Raw genomic sequence first — 15,489 nt, 5'->3', positions numbered from 1 at the left:
TATTTCATGACTCCAAGTGGCCTTCCATCTTCTGTTATTCTTGGGCCTTATGTATAGCATATCTTAAATACTTAGATGACTGTTTGGGGTGCTTTATAATATTACCATTACCATGTACACTAAAATGTAATCATTTTGTGTTTTCAAACTTGGAGTTCTCAGACAATGAGGATTTGTTAGACAGATAGAGAAAGAGAGACTAAACTGACACTTCTAAGGTGGCTTTGCTAGGGGCCTAGAGAAGACAAGTCTCTGATGGGGATTCTATTTTCATGGCCACATCCGAAGTGTTGATGTGTTTTCTGCAGCACCTGGATCTGGGCTGACAATGTGATCGAGCCTGACATGATAAAGAGGCATTTAGCAAGTTTCAAGACTACATGCACAGTTACCTTAATACTGGGAAGCACAGCATCTCCCCAGGGAGCATTTTATGGTACATCTTGGGGCATTTTGCCTATCCTGTATCTCACTGAGAGGAGGCTTTCCAGCTGAACACGTGGACCCAAGCGCATATCCATTCAACAGAATCTTCAGGGCCAGGGAGCTGTGGAGTTCATTTCCCTCCTGGATTTCTTCCCCCTCTTACTCTATCAGAGAGATGCTGATATTTGAGTTTTCATCTTCAGAGGGCAGCAAGATTCCTGCCTTCCTCCTGTCACTGGCTTGTTTGCTTGAATAAGGAACGCATTAGTCCCCATCACCGACTGCAAGTGGAGGCAGCTGGAGCAAGTTAGTATCAGCTATGTTGGACATCTGGATGCTGCGACAACGTTGCCATTGCAGGGGTCTTAGATTTCGAGTTCCTTACAGAATGATGTAGAGGCCATTTGCAAGGACTTGTTTCCTATCCTTTTCTGCAACAGTGGCTTTGGGTGGCCTAGGCCTATATAGCCAGCTCTGACAGATGCTCAGCATTCACAGATACACACACAGGGAGCCAAATGGACAGGGATTAGTCTTAAATCAGCTGTTTATGAATGGAGAAGAGGCCCTTCTCCTGGGTTCTGGCCACACCCCTTCTCTTTGCAGCTTTTTGAGAATGAGGTCAGGGCCAGGATCTAACTGCTTATGCCTCAGAAATAGCAGCACAGATCAAAATTAATCTTAAGCTCTTTGTTTTGCTGCCTTCTTTAGATAATAGAGGAAAAATCGGAGGCCTGCTCATGTTTTTGTTTGCTTGTTTTTGTGTGTACCTTTGAAAGGAACATATGAATGAATGTGTGTGAAGGGAGGGGCTGAGGTGAGGCAGCTAAGAGGGATTAGTGCTGGGCAGATGATAATTACTCATAGACTGCAGCATTCAATTGGAGCATGTTTTAGTTTTTTTAAAAAAGTGGCCGAATGAAATAAACCTCAGTGGTGTATTGTTTTAGCACCTCCCTTTATATGGAGATTTTATCAGTTGCTATGAAACTGCATATTCATTTTACAGTGTCCATTTGTTTTTAATGGTCATTTTCTGGACTGTGCAAGCCACCATTCTGCCCCAGGAGCTCCATGGAGTTTTGCAGTGCTTTAAATGAGTATCTCATGCAGACTTCATTTTCTGTCAGCCGCTCTGGCACACATACAAAATACAGGTGTGTGTGTGTGCGTGTGTGTGTGTGTAAGAGAGATAGATTCTGTCTCTCATACACAGGCACAAACACACACACAGAGCTTGATCATACTTAGTCTTTACATAAACTGGGATTCCTCTCTACCCACCAGCCAAGGCCTGAGAGATGTCAATAGGTGGGCACTGAGGAGACTGACTTCCAATGCCCTTCAACCTGCAGTCTCTTCAGAGTATTAGCATACCTGAAAGGTTGACCTAGCAGCCAGGCATTGTGTGTAATGGTGGTGCTTACTTTTTGTTCTCGGGCTTAATTGTTGGCTGAAAGCATCTTCTTTATTTCTCACTATGCTTTATTTGCATTAATAGTCTCCTCTGTGAAAGATTAAAGAAAGTAGGATGTGTAGTGAGGACAGAAGTGTCGGTGTCAGCCTAATCTGCTACATATTCATTCGATGGACCTTAGCATGACAGGTATCCACTGAAGGAGATGCCAAAACTGTCTTCCATCCATGGAGATTAATTTTGAGTGAAAAGTGTAAAGTAGGACAAGAATTGTCACATAACTGGCCTAATGGATGGCCTAATTGACTTCCTGAACCTAAACTGTTCTCCTAAGTATTTCAGAAGTGTTATAATCATATAGATCATACATGCAGTGAATATATCTTTATGTATGTACACACATACACACGTGGACATTTGTACGAGCAAATTTGTGCTCTTCAAATTGGTATCTCTTGTGTAGAGACAGAAAGTAGATTAATGTGGTCTGGGGCTCGGCGATGGGAAAGGGGATTGATTTAACAGGCATGAGGGATCTTCCTGGGATAATGAAAGTGTTCTGAAACTGGATTACAGTGATGGTTGCATAACTTAGTAGATTTACTAAAGTCATTGATGAATTGTACTTTTTAAATGGGCGAATATTGTGGTATGTAAATTATGCCTCAATGAAGCTGTTAAAGTTGACATTCCTCTATTGGAGTTCCTGCAGATCCTAGACTACATATAATATGAAAAATTGTGTCACCTTAAATTTTCACCTGCTCTTTTCCCACTGAAGTTTATCAACTTCAATTGCATAGAAGCTGAACTTTGAGATAACAGGGCCAGATAAAAACCCAGTGCCCTGAGATATAAAAGGCTACCCTGACCCCTATTGGCAAGGAGCGAGGTTGCTGCTCATTGCCATATGAGGAGCCAACCGTGAGGCAGTAATGGGGGGCTGGGGATGGGGGTGAGATTTCCAAGCAGGTCACCGAGAGCAATGGGCACCATATTTCAAAGCTGCTTCTGCATGTGTCAAAAAACCCAAACATCCTGAGGTCCAACTCTGAAGTGATGGCGTTTTCCTCTTCTTTTGCAGGTTGTCTTAGTCTTTGCTCTCAGCATCGGTGCACTTGTAATATACTTCATAGATTCGTCAAAGTGAGTATTCAAATATACTTTCTTGCCCTTGTTTCATAAAAAATCATAAGCCTTTATGTTGATCCATTTATTTACCTTAACACCAACCTTTGCCAGACCTTCTAAGTGCAGAAGATTTTGGAGGAAGCTAGGGCTACACTGTGCTGATTTTCTAAACGGGAAAGAAAGTTCTGAGAAGGAAGGCTACTTTAAGTATGCTGGCATAGGAGGGTGAGGTATCTGAGGTCGAGTCTTCTTGCTGGGTATTACTTATTTTTAAAGAGCTGTTTCTTGATGATGTATTTGCATTGAAGATGTCAAGTGGGTAAGATGACTTGATGGGAATTTGCAACTTCTGGGAGGGTGACAGTTTCCCACAGATGAGGGTCTGAGCCATTCTTGCCATGGTTGTAGGATCCTTTTCTCAGTTGGGTTTCCAATGCTTTGATCTTACTGGAGGTCAGCTTAGAAAGCATGGTGCTATCCTTTCACCTGCCAACCGGGTATTCAGCTGAAGCATTGCATGCTGGTGCTTCTTGACTTGTGAAGGTAAGGAGATGGATGGAGGAGTTCATGATGACCCCCAGAGGTGGAGGCCCGTGACCATTTGAGGACGTCTAGAGTAGACACTCATGCAGACTCCTTGGGTGCCAGCTGAATGGACTGGTGCTCCAGGGTGAGCCTGGGTGACAGACGATAAAGACCTTGCAGAAGGATGAAGAGGGCACAGACTAGAACTGCAACGTTGCAGCCAGTTCTGCCCTGATTCCTGCAGGTGCCAATCCTGAGGAAATAATTTGTTCCACCTATACCATTGCAATCATGAAGTTGACAGCATCAGGGAAACGAGCTGGAGTCTAACTCATTTTCTGTTGTGGCGTGAACTTGGCCACTCTGGTGACAGTGGCCTTGAGCTTGTTGCCCTTAGTGTCCACTGTGTGAGTGTTTTGAACTTTAACTCTATCTCTGGTATGGTTGGCTACTAGACTTTGATACTAGGAAACCTCCCTGGTGTGCCTGTTGGCTCAGACTCTGATGTGCCTGAATTCTGAGCTTAGTGCTCCTTTCCTGTGGCTTGGGATGGTGGTAATTTCATGCACAGCTAAACTCAGAATTTCTCAGAGCCATCTGGTCGCCGGCCAAGGATTTTGTGCATTTGGGTGCAGAGGCCAAAATGTCAGTCAGGGAAAATAAAGAAAATATCTCCTTTAATAACCTGTCTCTGGGAATCAGCCAAGTCTAAGCCTATCAGAGGGCCTTCAGCCCACCCCCATGTGCGAGGCTGGGCTGCCCTCACCCATCTCAGATGGAGAGTCCTTTCAATGCTGTCGGGAGACAAGATTCCACATGCTCCCTCCATCAACTCTCCCGAGTCAAGAAAGAGAAGAGCTTGTTTAAGTTTGGAAGACTCCCATTGGCATGTCATTGAAGGTAAGCCCCCTTTTTAATATTTACTCTTAATGATTCTGGACACTATTTGTATTGAACTGAAGATCCTCTAAAGCCCCTGGTCTTATTTCTCCAATCTCTCTCCAGGGGTGTTCTCACGTGTCGTGGGGTGTAGACCCTGCCAACTTCCATGCTGAGACTCAGGAAAGAGGTTTGGGCTTGTAGCTTGTGTGCCCCAGAGAGAGAAAACCCTAATGTGGAGGTGAGTGTGTTGATGGGTTAGAGGCCCAGATGCCTCAGCCAGCACCTTCCTTCCCTTTTCGTTTTTTTATTTTTTTAACCTTTTGTCCCTCTGTATTTTTCAGAAATAAAATGCTCTTTAGATGGATTTGGATTGTGTCTTTTTTTACAGTCTACTGTGAGGCAGTCTTTTGTTCTGTGGATCCTGGTGTTCTCCATTTCCATGTGAGAAGATGAAGAGGAATGAAATTCCCCAATGCACACCCTCTTCCCCTAATGTCCTACACCATCTCAATGTCCTTTGGCTTTAATTATGATCCTTCTAGGCCTTGGGGAAGACAGCACTGGGAGGCCTGTCTGATTCCGGTTTCTTTTATGAACTTGCAAATAGTCTGTCCCAAGGATGGAACTTCAGTCCTGTCCTCACCTTTTCCTGGCAAAAATGCCGATAAGGTTAGAAACAAGGCTATTCCCATTCTGCCTGAGGACTGTCCTAGCCTCATCCCGGCATCTCTGTTGCTAAACTATGTGGTTTGGCATAGCAAGGCTTTGTTTATAAGAAGACTTTCTGGTTATTTATATAGAAACTTTTCATTTTCATGACTTCATTTGGTTCTGAGACCATATTTGAAGATTCTGTCCGGTGGCAGGCCCAATCAGTGGATTCAGCACAAGGGAGTTTTCCATCTTCCTTGGGAAAGACAGCAAGCAAGCTCAGTTTAAGTTTGGGGGAGAATTAGTGTAGAATCTCTAAAGCCATCTCTATGATAAGTCCATAGATTTCCAAGAATAAAACACAGTGAAACCTATTAAAAAACTATAATCGAGCTTAGTGAATGAGAAAAAAATGAAATTCTATCCACATATAGGATGCAAATGGAAATAAAGTGAGAAAGTAGAATGTACATTCTTAAAATCCATGCCTTTCATTCAAAACTGTTACCAGTTTTACACATTCGTGGTTTGGCTGGCCATCTGGATATTTTGGAAAGACAGCTTTAAACTTCTCGTGGAAGTTATATTAAATCTTCACCCTGGAAAAAAAGCACCCAGAATTCTCCAGATGAATTGTAGTTAGTATTTACACCCTTCAGATAAATAAACTAGGGGATGGTCTATAGGCTTTCCCACAAGTGAATCTAAACCAACAGACATGAGTGAAATGGCTTGTCTCAGTGAATTTTAGCCAGAGCTGCCCCTCTCCTACAGAATGCTGAGGACTGTCCTGTAGCACAAGTTTGAGATTCCAGGCTCTCTAAGATTCCAGGCTCTCTGCACCCAGCCCTTTGAAAAGTGCGAGGAATGCCGATTAATGTATAAAACAGGCTCCCGTGGTCTGCTGGACCAGCTATGTCTCAAGGCAGGTCAGCTCCAGTTGTGCAAGTGGACAAGCAGGCTAGGTGGTTATTTTACTTCTGTGCATTAGCAGATGAGTAATACAGCTCAGAGAAATGTCATCATTGGTGGGTTTATGATCTTTTTAACCTTTCAAAGCTCTTTTTACTACCCAGAGGTGATGGATAAGTCACTTCCAAAGACAGCTGCACAACTTTCATTTTTGGCCATTAGGCAAAGATAGATCCCAGCATAGGGCGTTTTCTTTGGGTCTGGTCTTAATGATCCTAGAGTGATTGTGAGGGAAGACTCATTTGTGTGGCCTCAAGTGATTACTATCTAGCTAAGACAGATTGTCCTCAGAGCTCCTGGAATTGAAAACAAAGATAATTACATTAAACCTTATTAAAATTGTGCTCTATAATCCCAGCAGTAGACTCTCTAGAAACACCCAAGCAGACAAAGATGTCTCTGGACCAAGTCTTTGGTCAGACATCACGTTAGTGCCTTAACAAGCACAGACAAGCATTGAGCCCTCCACACACCATCTCCCCAAAGCTCCAATTAGCCATACAAGGTGGATTGTGTACAAAAAGCTCCCTTTCTTTTTCATTCTTTTTAAAAGGACTCCTGCCCAATTTATGTCACATGTCACTTTAGCTCCTAATTCTGATGTCTCCTGCCACCTACGCCGACCCTGTTCTCCCACACATTCTGATCCTTGTGAAGCAAAGATTTTTTAGAAATTGTACAACCAAGTCAAGAGTGCCTGCAGACACCCTGTGGGTGCTAATGTCACCGTTGCTGCTTCCGTCCTTGTCTATTTCCTCCCTTTGACACAAGAACAGCAATTCTTATCTAACAGATAAGGGGAAAAAAACAAAGACCCACCAGTGTCAGCATGAGAGCGAGATTCATGGATTGCATAATGCAGCAGTCTCTGTTGCTTTCAGAATTTCAAAAGAAAGTTGGAAGAGACAGAGGCCCAGAGCTCTGGGTATTTGCATTTTTACCAGGGGCATTCTGGGAAAGGATGACTCACATGTGTGAAGATATTTATTCCTTTGATTCATGTTTAAATGCTGCTACTTCTTATGCTACGGTTACGTGGATTATGAATATTTAATGCTGCGTATACTGAAAATGAAGGTCAAGTCCTGCTCACTGGTGACTTCAATGCAGGCTCTTGTCTCTGAAAGGGAAGCTACCTGCTGTTCACGGAGTAAAGCTGAAAGGTTATACGTTGTGAAATTTTTCCTTAATGATTTTATCTGCTCCAAAATGGCCGGCACACAATGGGGGCGCTTGCTGATTTTGCCAGTCTTTGCTCTTGGCTTCTGGTATCAGCACTGCTGTTTTGGGGATATAGACGTTAGGAAGGAGGAGGGAACAGCAGCACAAATTTTGTAGAGCATCTCACCCAAGGGCCCAATTGCCAAGGCAACAGTGGGGTTACATTTGGAAAATGGCTTCTCCCTAGTCTTTTAAAATTTTACTTTTGCATCCACTCACCCATTTATTCATTTTGTCTTCATTTATTAGTTTGAAACACCTTCAAATGTGACAATGCTGTGTATTTTCCAGGCAGTAAAATTGCTTATGGTTAAGGAAAACTATCTTTAAGATTGTGATAGAAATTGACCAGATTGTTTTCATAGTCTTTGAAAATAAAACTGGCACCGTTGATGTATTGGGGATGCCCAGAGCTTTAGCAGAACTGGTTAGTCGCCCAGTAGTTTCTCTCACTCCAGTCTTCACATAGCCTGGCCTCTCATCCCTTGGCCTAGAAATTCTCTTTCAAAAGGGAAGTGAGGGCAAGTTGTTGGAGGGAACTAATGTTCACTGATTGTGTGCTGTCTGTGAGCTACAGAGCAAGGCACTTTACCAAAAATAGCACATACAACCTCATTGAATTCCCCTAACAACTTCTTAGGGTAGGTATTACTATTCCCACTTTACAGATGAGGAGGCTGAAGCTGCAGACATAGCCCAAGCCATGTAGCTAGTAAGCAGTAGAACCAGGATTAGATTCCAGCACGGCTCATTCTAAAGCCATCTCTCTTCTAAGTGTCAAGAAGTAAATTTCCAGATTGTGGAAGTAACTGATGGGGTTTAATGAGATGTTGCAAGAAAGGGAAGTTGCCTCACCTCATCCTGCCAATGCATTGGTCTTGTTTTCTCTTTTGTTCTCCCTTTCTCCATTTCTCACCCTGAGAACCAAGTGTGCAGTTGTGGGTATGTAGGAGGCTCCTATCACAGGTCTTCCACGTAAGACACTGCCCTGGATCAGGTGCTGTCTGATGTCTGTTTGGGCCTTGATTCAGTCCTTCCTAATAATGGCGTAATGCGACCGACTTCTCTGTTATCTCAGTGGAGTGGCAGTATTTTGCAATGGAATAGGATCAAATGAACAAAGAATAAGGAGAGTTGATTGTTCCTCATGAGTTTCTACCACCTAGGAGTGTCTTTCCAAGTAGAAAGACTCTTTGGCCTTCCTAGCCTTACCTAGTCTGTCCCTGTGATTTGGCATAGTGAAATAGATATGAGAAATGCTGTTTCCCCATGAGATACATTTTTGTCTCTTTTAAAGAGTTACAGAATTAGTTGATTGGTTATAGTTTTGCATTATGTTGTGCAATATCTATATGCCTAGAGAGTTGGCATTATCAAACTAATGGACTTCAGGAAAATTTGGCCCCAAAGAACAGAAGCCACATAGGATGGAGTTCTTTGAAATGACATAAAGTATCTGGCTTCCTTCTCCAGCCTTGTTCAAACTGACTAGGCATAGGTGTAGACCCACTGCCTTTCCTGTGCTCAGCCCCAAGACAGGCGCCTGCAAGAGCTGTGAGGCCAGCACAGATCCCATCCCATTCGTGGCAGTGCATTTTAAACTGTAAAGGACTATGCATTCCAGCTTTCACTATCCCCTTCAGTGCACCTCATCCTGCAGCGTGACCAGGTGGGCAGCTCATGACATACAGAAAGAAGCTCACCAGCTTACTCTGTAACCAGTTCCTTTATGGAGCACAGCCTTTCTAGGTAGTGTTCTGGAAAATTAGATCCAGCTCTCTGCCTTCGTGCCCTTTTTGAGAAGTCACGGCATACGTTTAACCTTTGTTGAAGAAGTCAACACAAATCACTGTGTGTGCAAAGCGTCTCCCTGTTTTTTTTCCCTTTTAAAATACTCCCCCCAATTTTCTCCATCCCTCACTGACATTTTTATTGCTAGGCTTTGGTTTGGAAAATTATGGGTGGGGAAAGTTCAAGGGCAGGATGTTCAGAACGGCACTGCACATCTGTGAAGGGAACACAACAGGAGAGCCAGCAGCTGTTGAAAGAATGGAATGTCAGATGGTGGAGGAGCCGAGCCCACTGAGGGATGGTGGAAGACAAGATGCCTTCAGGGCAAAGAGGCTGTAAATAACTCCAATGGGAAGTCCTTGTCCCCCTTCAGAATTTAGCCTTTAATAGCAACACTTGGTGCTCTGATATGAGAGTAACTCTAACTCAGTCTTCCTAGCTCATCTAATCTTCCACATTGCCATTTGTTCATGAACCGAGTGAAAGCCTGGTAGAGAAGACAGGTAGAGAGTATGCCAAGGAACACAGTCAACTTCTATATATGTCCTTGTCTCCATATGGGCAGATTCGGGGGACAGGATCTGTTCTTTGGTTGTCAAACAGATTGGTTTTATTTACATCAAAGTTGAAAGCATTAGCGCCCTTCCTCCTTCTCCCTTCCACATTGGTGAGGAAATCTTGTCTTCCTTGCTTATTGCTCGTTGCACAAGTAGAACCTAGGCATCGTAGGCAATGGCATCTAGAAGCATTAAGGGAACTGCTTATCTTTGACATTTCACTGGGCAAATCAGGGCCTATGCTAGGAAAGGGCGGGAGGACTGAGCTGAACCTTTCAGGTCTGCCACAAAAGACAACTGTAGAATATAGTATTAGAGTGAAAGAGTCATTGGATCCCAACTGGTGCCACCGTTCCCTGTGCCTCAGCATCCTTTCCTGAGGAATGAGGGTGAGGGACCTCCTCAAGGTCATCTGACCAGCCAGGGGCAGAGCTGGAGCTGGAAGACAGAGTTCTTCTCTGTCCTTTTCTACTTTATCTCCTGGGTTATTTCTACTAAATACAAAAATGAACAAAGACATGATAACCTACTCATTGAATAGCAAAGCATATATTGTCTTTTTATGCAAATTCTGGACCTCCAGGCCCTTGTCATGGGGGAAACTTCAGAGCCATGGGAAAGAACAAAGATAATCCCAGGTGGAAAAGATAAAATCCAGTCAGGTGGCTGCATGGGATTAGTTTATTTCATCCTCATTGGTAAGAGGCCTTGAATTCCTTGATTTTATGACCCTCCTACTAATCTCTCTCTCTCCCTCCCCACTGTCTCCCTCTTTTTCTGTACTATTTCAGCATGGAGGTGGGGATGGGTAAGAGTTAAGAGTTCAGCTCCACTGTGGAAGGGTAACACAGGGCTGAATACATTGAAGAGCTGAACACATTGTTTTGGCCTGTTTGGAATTTGTTATGCATAACTTTTGAGGACATTTTGTCTAGTTGCTCATTTGTTTCCCCTGTGGAAACACTATCTGATATCTATGTCTATACATCCCTATCTACTTTGCCTTCCAAAATTAGAATGAATTATTTCTTCCCTTCTCGCCATTCTCTAGAACTTAAAAAGAATGCTTTGGACAATCTGGCACTTTCTTAGCCCTCCCTTATTCTTTTTAAAAGAATAATTGTTTCAGGGCAAATGAAGAAATGTATTCCTTTTCAGACCCACTAGTTACTTCTGACCTCTACAACAAGCCTGAGTGTATACCACAAGAGGGCTGCATCTCCTCCCTGTCACATGGCACCGGGCCTCTCCCTATAGTCACAGGTTGACACGCATTCAGAGACTGCTGAGAGATCAGGATAGGAGCCAGCTGGAGCGAAATGTTATAGCTCAGAACAGTTTAATCCAAACACAAGGGCAGTGCTTGTGCCTAACACAACTGTGGCAGGGGTGGGGTGTGGTGTGTGGAGTGGTGGCAGCTTTTACAGCTTTATCATGGGGTTCATGGGCTGGAGGAGATGTGACCTCTTCCTTGTCTTTTACCCCTTGTCTTGACCTGACAGCCTGACACATGTAGTTTTGGGTAGACCCTGGTTGGTGATGAGTCATTTGTGGCTTAAAAATAGAACTCTCAAAGCAACAATGCCCTTGGGACTTTTTGATGCATGTGTCTTTGTTCATAGAATTTGGGAGAAGAGAGAGAGAGAAAGAGTGTGTTTGTGTGTGTGTGTGCGTGTGTGTGTAGGAAACAATCATGTCCTGCCTAAAAATTAAGTGGAGAAGCAGAGCATGGGGGAATTGGCCACCAGGCTCATCACAGTAGCAGAGATGAGACTGAGAGCTGTCTGTGTACCTGTGGCCTTAAAGGTACCAATCAGATAATAGCTCTCCACTGAGTACAAACTGTGTATAAGGCATTTTGCTAGGTACTGGGGAATTTTGAGTACTTATGTATAATGCTATATCTTTTAAATTATACATATTTTTAAAAGGGGCAGGAAGTCCAGCCATATACACAGGAAAAATAAGATAGCAAAACAGGAACGAGTAAGGCATCACTAAGCAATATATCAATGACTAATACGAGCATTGCACACAGTAAGTACTGAAGGTTGAGGGGTTGAAAAGATAGCTGGATGCTATAACATGTTTTGGCTCTAGGGGAGATTTTGAGTTGAATAGACAGAAAACTCAGTCTGCCCCCAACTCTAGGAGTCGACAGGAGGAGACTCTCATTATGGCCTGTACTTGGGCTTTGTGATTTTCGGTGTACGCTAAGTCAAGCAAAACCTTGCCTTAAAATCAGCCACTGAGATTAGGGGTTGAGAATGCTTCACGATGGCATAAAATAATCAGAGAAGCAGACTCTATCCAGTGGCAGTAATACCGGTTGTCCAATGGTAGATGATTAAAACTCTCGGAAATTTTTATTTGGAAATTTCCAGAAGTGTCTGAATGGCATCCACTCCATCTTTTTGAAACTGAGGTCAGTGTGCGATGTGCTTTACAGGGGCCTTGTTACGAACTTGCCACATACAGAGCATCACAGGGGTATGATGGGGAGGAGAGTCGGCAGTAAAATGAGCTGGTGCTATTCGCAAACAGGCCGCAGCGTGGACATGGATGTTGGTCTGAAGACCAGCATTTGCCACTCCATGCTGTGATTTCCATGGGCTCTAGGCACGTTGGCCTTATTGAGCCAATTCTTCCCTAAGAATATTAAATATTATATTTTGCAGCGGCATTGATATACGAATGAATATAATCCAGGCTGGATTTATTATTGTTATTATTATTTTTAGAGACACAGTCTCACTCTGTCACCTAGGCTGAAATGTACTGACATGATCATAGCTCACTGTAACCTTGACTTCTTTGGCTCAAGTGATCCTTCAGTCTCAGCCTCCTGAGTAGTTGGGATTACAGGAATGCACCACCATGGCTGGCTAATTTGTTTTTTTTTTTTGAGACAGGGTCTCACTCTTGCCCAGACTGGAGTGCAGTGGCGTAATCATGGCTCACAACAACCTCTGCCTCCAGGGCTCAAGTAATCTTCTTGCTTCAGCTTTCAGAGTAGCTGGGACTACAGGTGGGCACCATCATGCCCAGCTAATTTAAAAAAAATTATTGTAGAGATGGGGTCTCACTGCATTGCCCAGACTGATTTCAAGCTCCTGTGCTCAAGTAATCCTCCCACCTCAGCCTCCCAAAGTGTTGGGATTGCAGGCATAAGCCACTGTGCCCAGCCTGGGTTCGTTATTATTATTTGTCATTTGTGATTATTATATTTATTTTTTTCTGATTTTAAAGAAGTTAAAATTTAGACTTTTTTGTATCCCATAAGTACAGTGGCCTCAGGCACTGTGCCCGCACTCCCTGCTGGAGAAATTGACTCTATTTCTACCTTTCTGACAGCTCGATCCTTCTGGAAATTTTCATAGATAAGAAAACGTACTCAGAGACAGTCGCCTTACACTACACCCCTTCGATGTGGTCTAATTGTTTCGAATGAGAAAATAAAAATAAGCATTTTATTTTAAGCCCTGTCTGATAACTTGGCTTTGGGGAATATGAACTTTGGCAACCCAGCATTCAAAACAATGCATACAACAAAAATATTAAGACAACTTCATAATCTTGCTTCTCTCCCACGTTTTGGAAAACCATGTGCCTTTTTCATTCTTTTATCTGACAATGAGACTTACTGGTTTAAGAGATCTGTTCGCTGAGAGCGCGACAGTACAAAATAACATTTTCTTCATCAGAAGTTTGTAAATTCAGCTGGACAGGGAAGGGCAGACGTTGGAAATGAGTGAGGCGGATCTGGTGAGGACTGCGATGGGAGCTGAAGCCTCACTTAAAGGGGCTTCCCAGGTCCAGCTGATTGTTCCTATGAAGAAATGCACGCTCTTGTGGCCAAATCTTCTTGTGTTTCAAAGAGGAGAGAGAATACTGGATTTTATGTTGAATCTCCAATTTTAAAATATTGGCCTCAAATCCAAAACTCTTAAAGTACTTGCAGTCCAAGCAAAACACCTCTGCAGGCCCGATTTGGGCCTCCTGTTTTCAGCCTCTATTCTAAACTGTCTGTCTTTCCGGTCTTGAATTGGCTGTGCTCCCTGACTGCCAGGAAGCGTTCTTAACCCTTGCTCCTCCATCTCCCAGAAAGGACCCCTTCTCTGTCTAAGATGGGAAGCCTTTGGTCTCAGGGTGCCCCGGATTTTTTGCCATCTAACACATTTTCAAACACTGCTTAGTTAAATTTCCACTTTTCTCGAGGCAAATACTGTATGCCACACCAATAAATCATCCACAACTTACTGTAAGCCCCAGAGCTACATATCACTAGCTCTACATCATCTCTGAAAATAACGTCGTTAGAACCTCATAAACATACACTCTGTTTGTTTAAGAACTGCAAGAGCTTTTAAAACACGGTTGCTAAGTCACAGGGCGTATTTTCCAGGACATAAATGGAAGTGAACATATGCCCCTTAAATTGTCAGATTCTTTTTTTTATAAGAAGAGAGGCCCAAATCTGTCTGTTCTGCCAGGATATTAACTTGACCAAAGAAGAGTTGATTATACTAAGTGTATAAGTGTTAGTAATTATTGGAAACTGTCCTCTGACTTGCTTAGCTAAATGGGCACGTTATAAGAAACTTGATTTAGTTTCTAGCATATGTGGGTATAAGATACAGGTTGACATGGATAAATCCTGGCTTTAGTTTTCACGAACCCTAAAGTTCACAATTTGCTGAGCATTGTATTTAATATTTACTGATGAAATTCTTACGGTACGGTCCCTTCCAAAACAAAATCGGAGGCATACCTAGACTGTTTCCCCGAGACATGGTCCCAAGTCTAGGCTACAACTTCATCACTGTCCTTACCCTTTTTCATGCCTTACCCTTTTAAATGACAGTTAGTGATAGGTAGCATCTGAGCCTACAGCTCAGATATTTTCAAAGTAGGAAACAGATGGCCCCATTAATATCAACTGCCGTTTCAGTAGAGCTGCCTCATCAGTCTGTTTTCCTCATGGAAGATACTCACACCACCTTTCACCTGTCAGGACACTCTCAGGAAGAAACTGTAGGTAGGGCTCCAGGACCTCCGCTGTTGGAATCTTCTGAAGGCAGTTGTCCTTAACAAGGATACCTATTTCATGTTGCTAATCACACCCGTACAGAGACCTGCCATCTTGCAATTTGAGAACTGGCATTTCCACACACCCCCTACCCTCACTCCATGCCAGAAAATGCAGAAAATGAACCCATGGCCCAGTTTGAGATACAATTGATCTTGAGGCCCTAGAGAGAACTGCAGGGACAGTGTACAGAGGTGAAAATAACGTGGATGCTATTAGATGACTCTACCTAGCATGTGCTTTTCCTCTAGCAGCGGGAGGAAGTGGCAGAGGGGTGCATTAAGGAGTTTTCCCTCTTCATAATAGCATGAATAGAAATAATAAGGCAAGGCTTCTAAAGAGCAGCGTTAATAATTGAAACGTGCTCCAGGCAGCCATGTGGTCTTCCAGTGCCTTTGAGCACAATCTGTTATCAGGTACAAGGTGAGACTGAGGAGTAGACGAGGAGGGTGCATTTGGCGGCTGTGTTTCTGTGTGCACACATGTGCTTATGCTTGGAGTAAGCATGAATGAGTAAGATTTGGCAGCTACGCCAAGTAAAATTATAGAAGGCAATGTATGTATATTACCATGTAGACTGGTGCTGGTTCTTTTATAGGTCAAACACCCATTTGGGAATTGAATGAAAGCTACAAAAATTTTGCCTACCAAGTACCCGAAAGTTGGTCCATAAAACCCAAACTAAGGATTTCTGTTCTTTTAAGATGGATTCATCTGCTCATTCATTGCTGTTTCTTCTGCCATGAAGATCACATGACTGACAGAGGGCCATCTTCAAACCCGAAGGTTAAGCCGAGGTTGACTGGGAACTTTTCCCCTCATGACAT

At 43.3% G+C, this 15,489-nt stretch overlaps 1 protein-coding gene across 16 annotated transcripts in view; it reads left to right on the top strand.

Moving 5' to 3' along the window:
* Nucleotides 1–15,489, top strand: part of KCNMA1 (potassium channel, calcium activated large conductance subfamily M alpha, member 1) — a 770,521-nt gene that overhangs the window by 379,491 nt on the left and 375,541 nt on the right. For all 16 annotated transcript variants that reach the window (XM_011974877.1, XM_011974876.1, XM_011974875.1 and 13 more), the window contains one exon: nt 2,928–2,989. In XM_011974877.1, coding sequence (XP_011830267.1) covers nt 2,928–2,989 — 62 coding nt within the window. The remainder of the gene's footprint in view (nt 1–2,927; nt 2,990–15,489) is intronic.

This window comes from Mandrillus leucophaeus, unplaced genomic scaffold, assembly GCF_000951045.1.
Source record: "Mandrillus leucophaeus isolate KB7577 unplaced genomic scaffold, Mleu.le_1.0 Scaffold15, whole genome shotgun sequence".
Taxonomy (NCBI): Eukaryota; Metazoa; Chordata; class Mammalia; order Primates; family Cercopithecidae; genus Mandrillus; species Mandrillus leucophaeus.
This window is presented reverse-complemented; position numbering and strand designations above follow the sequence as displayed.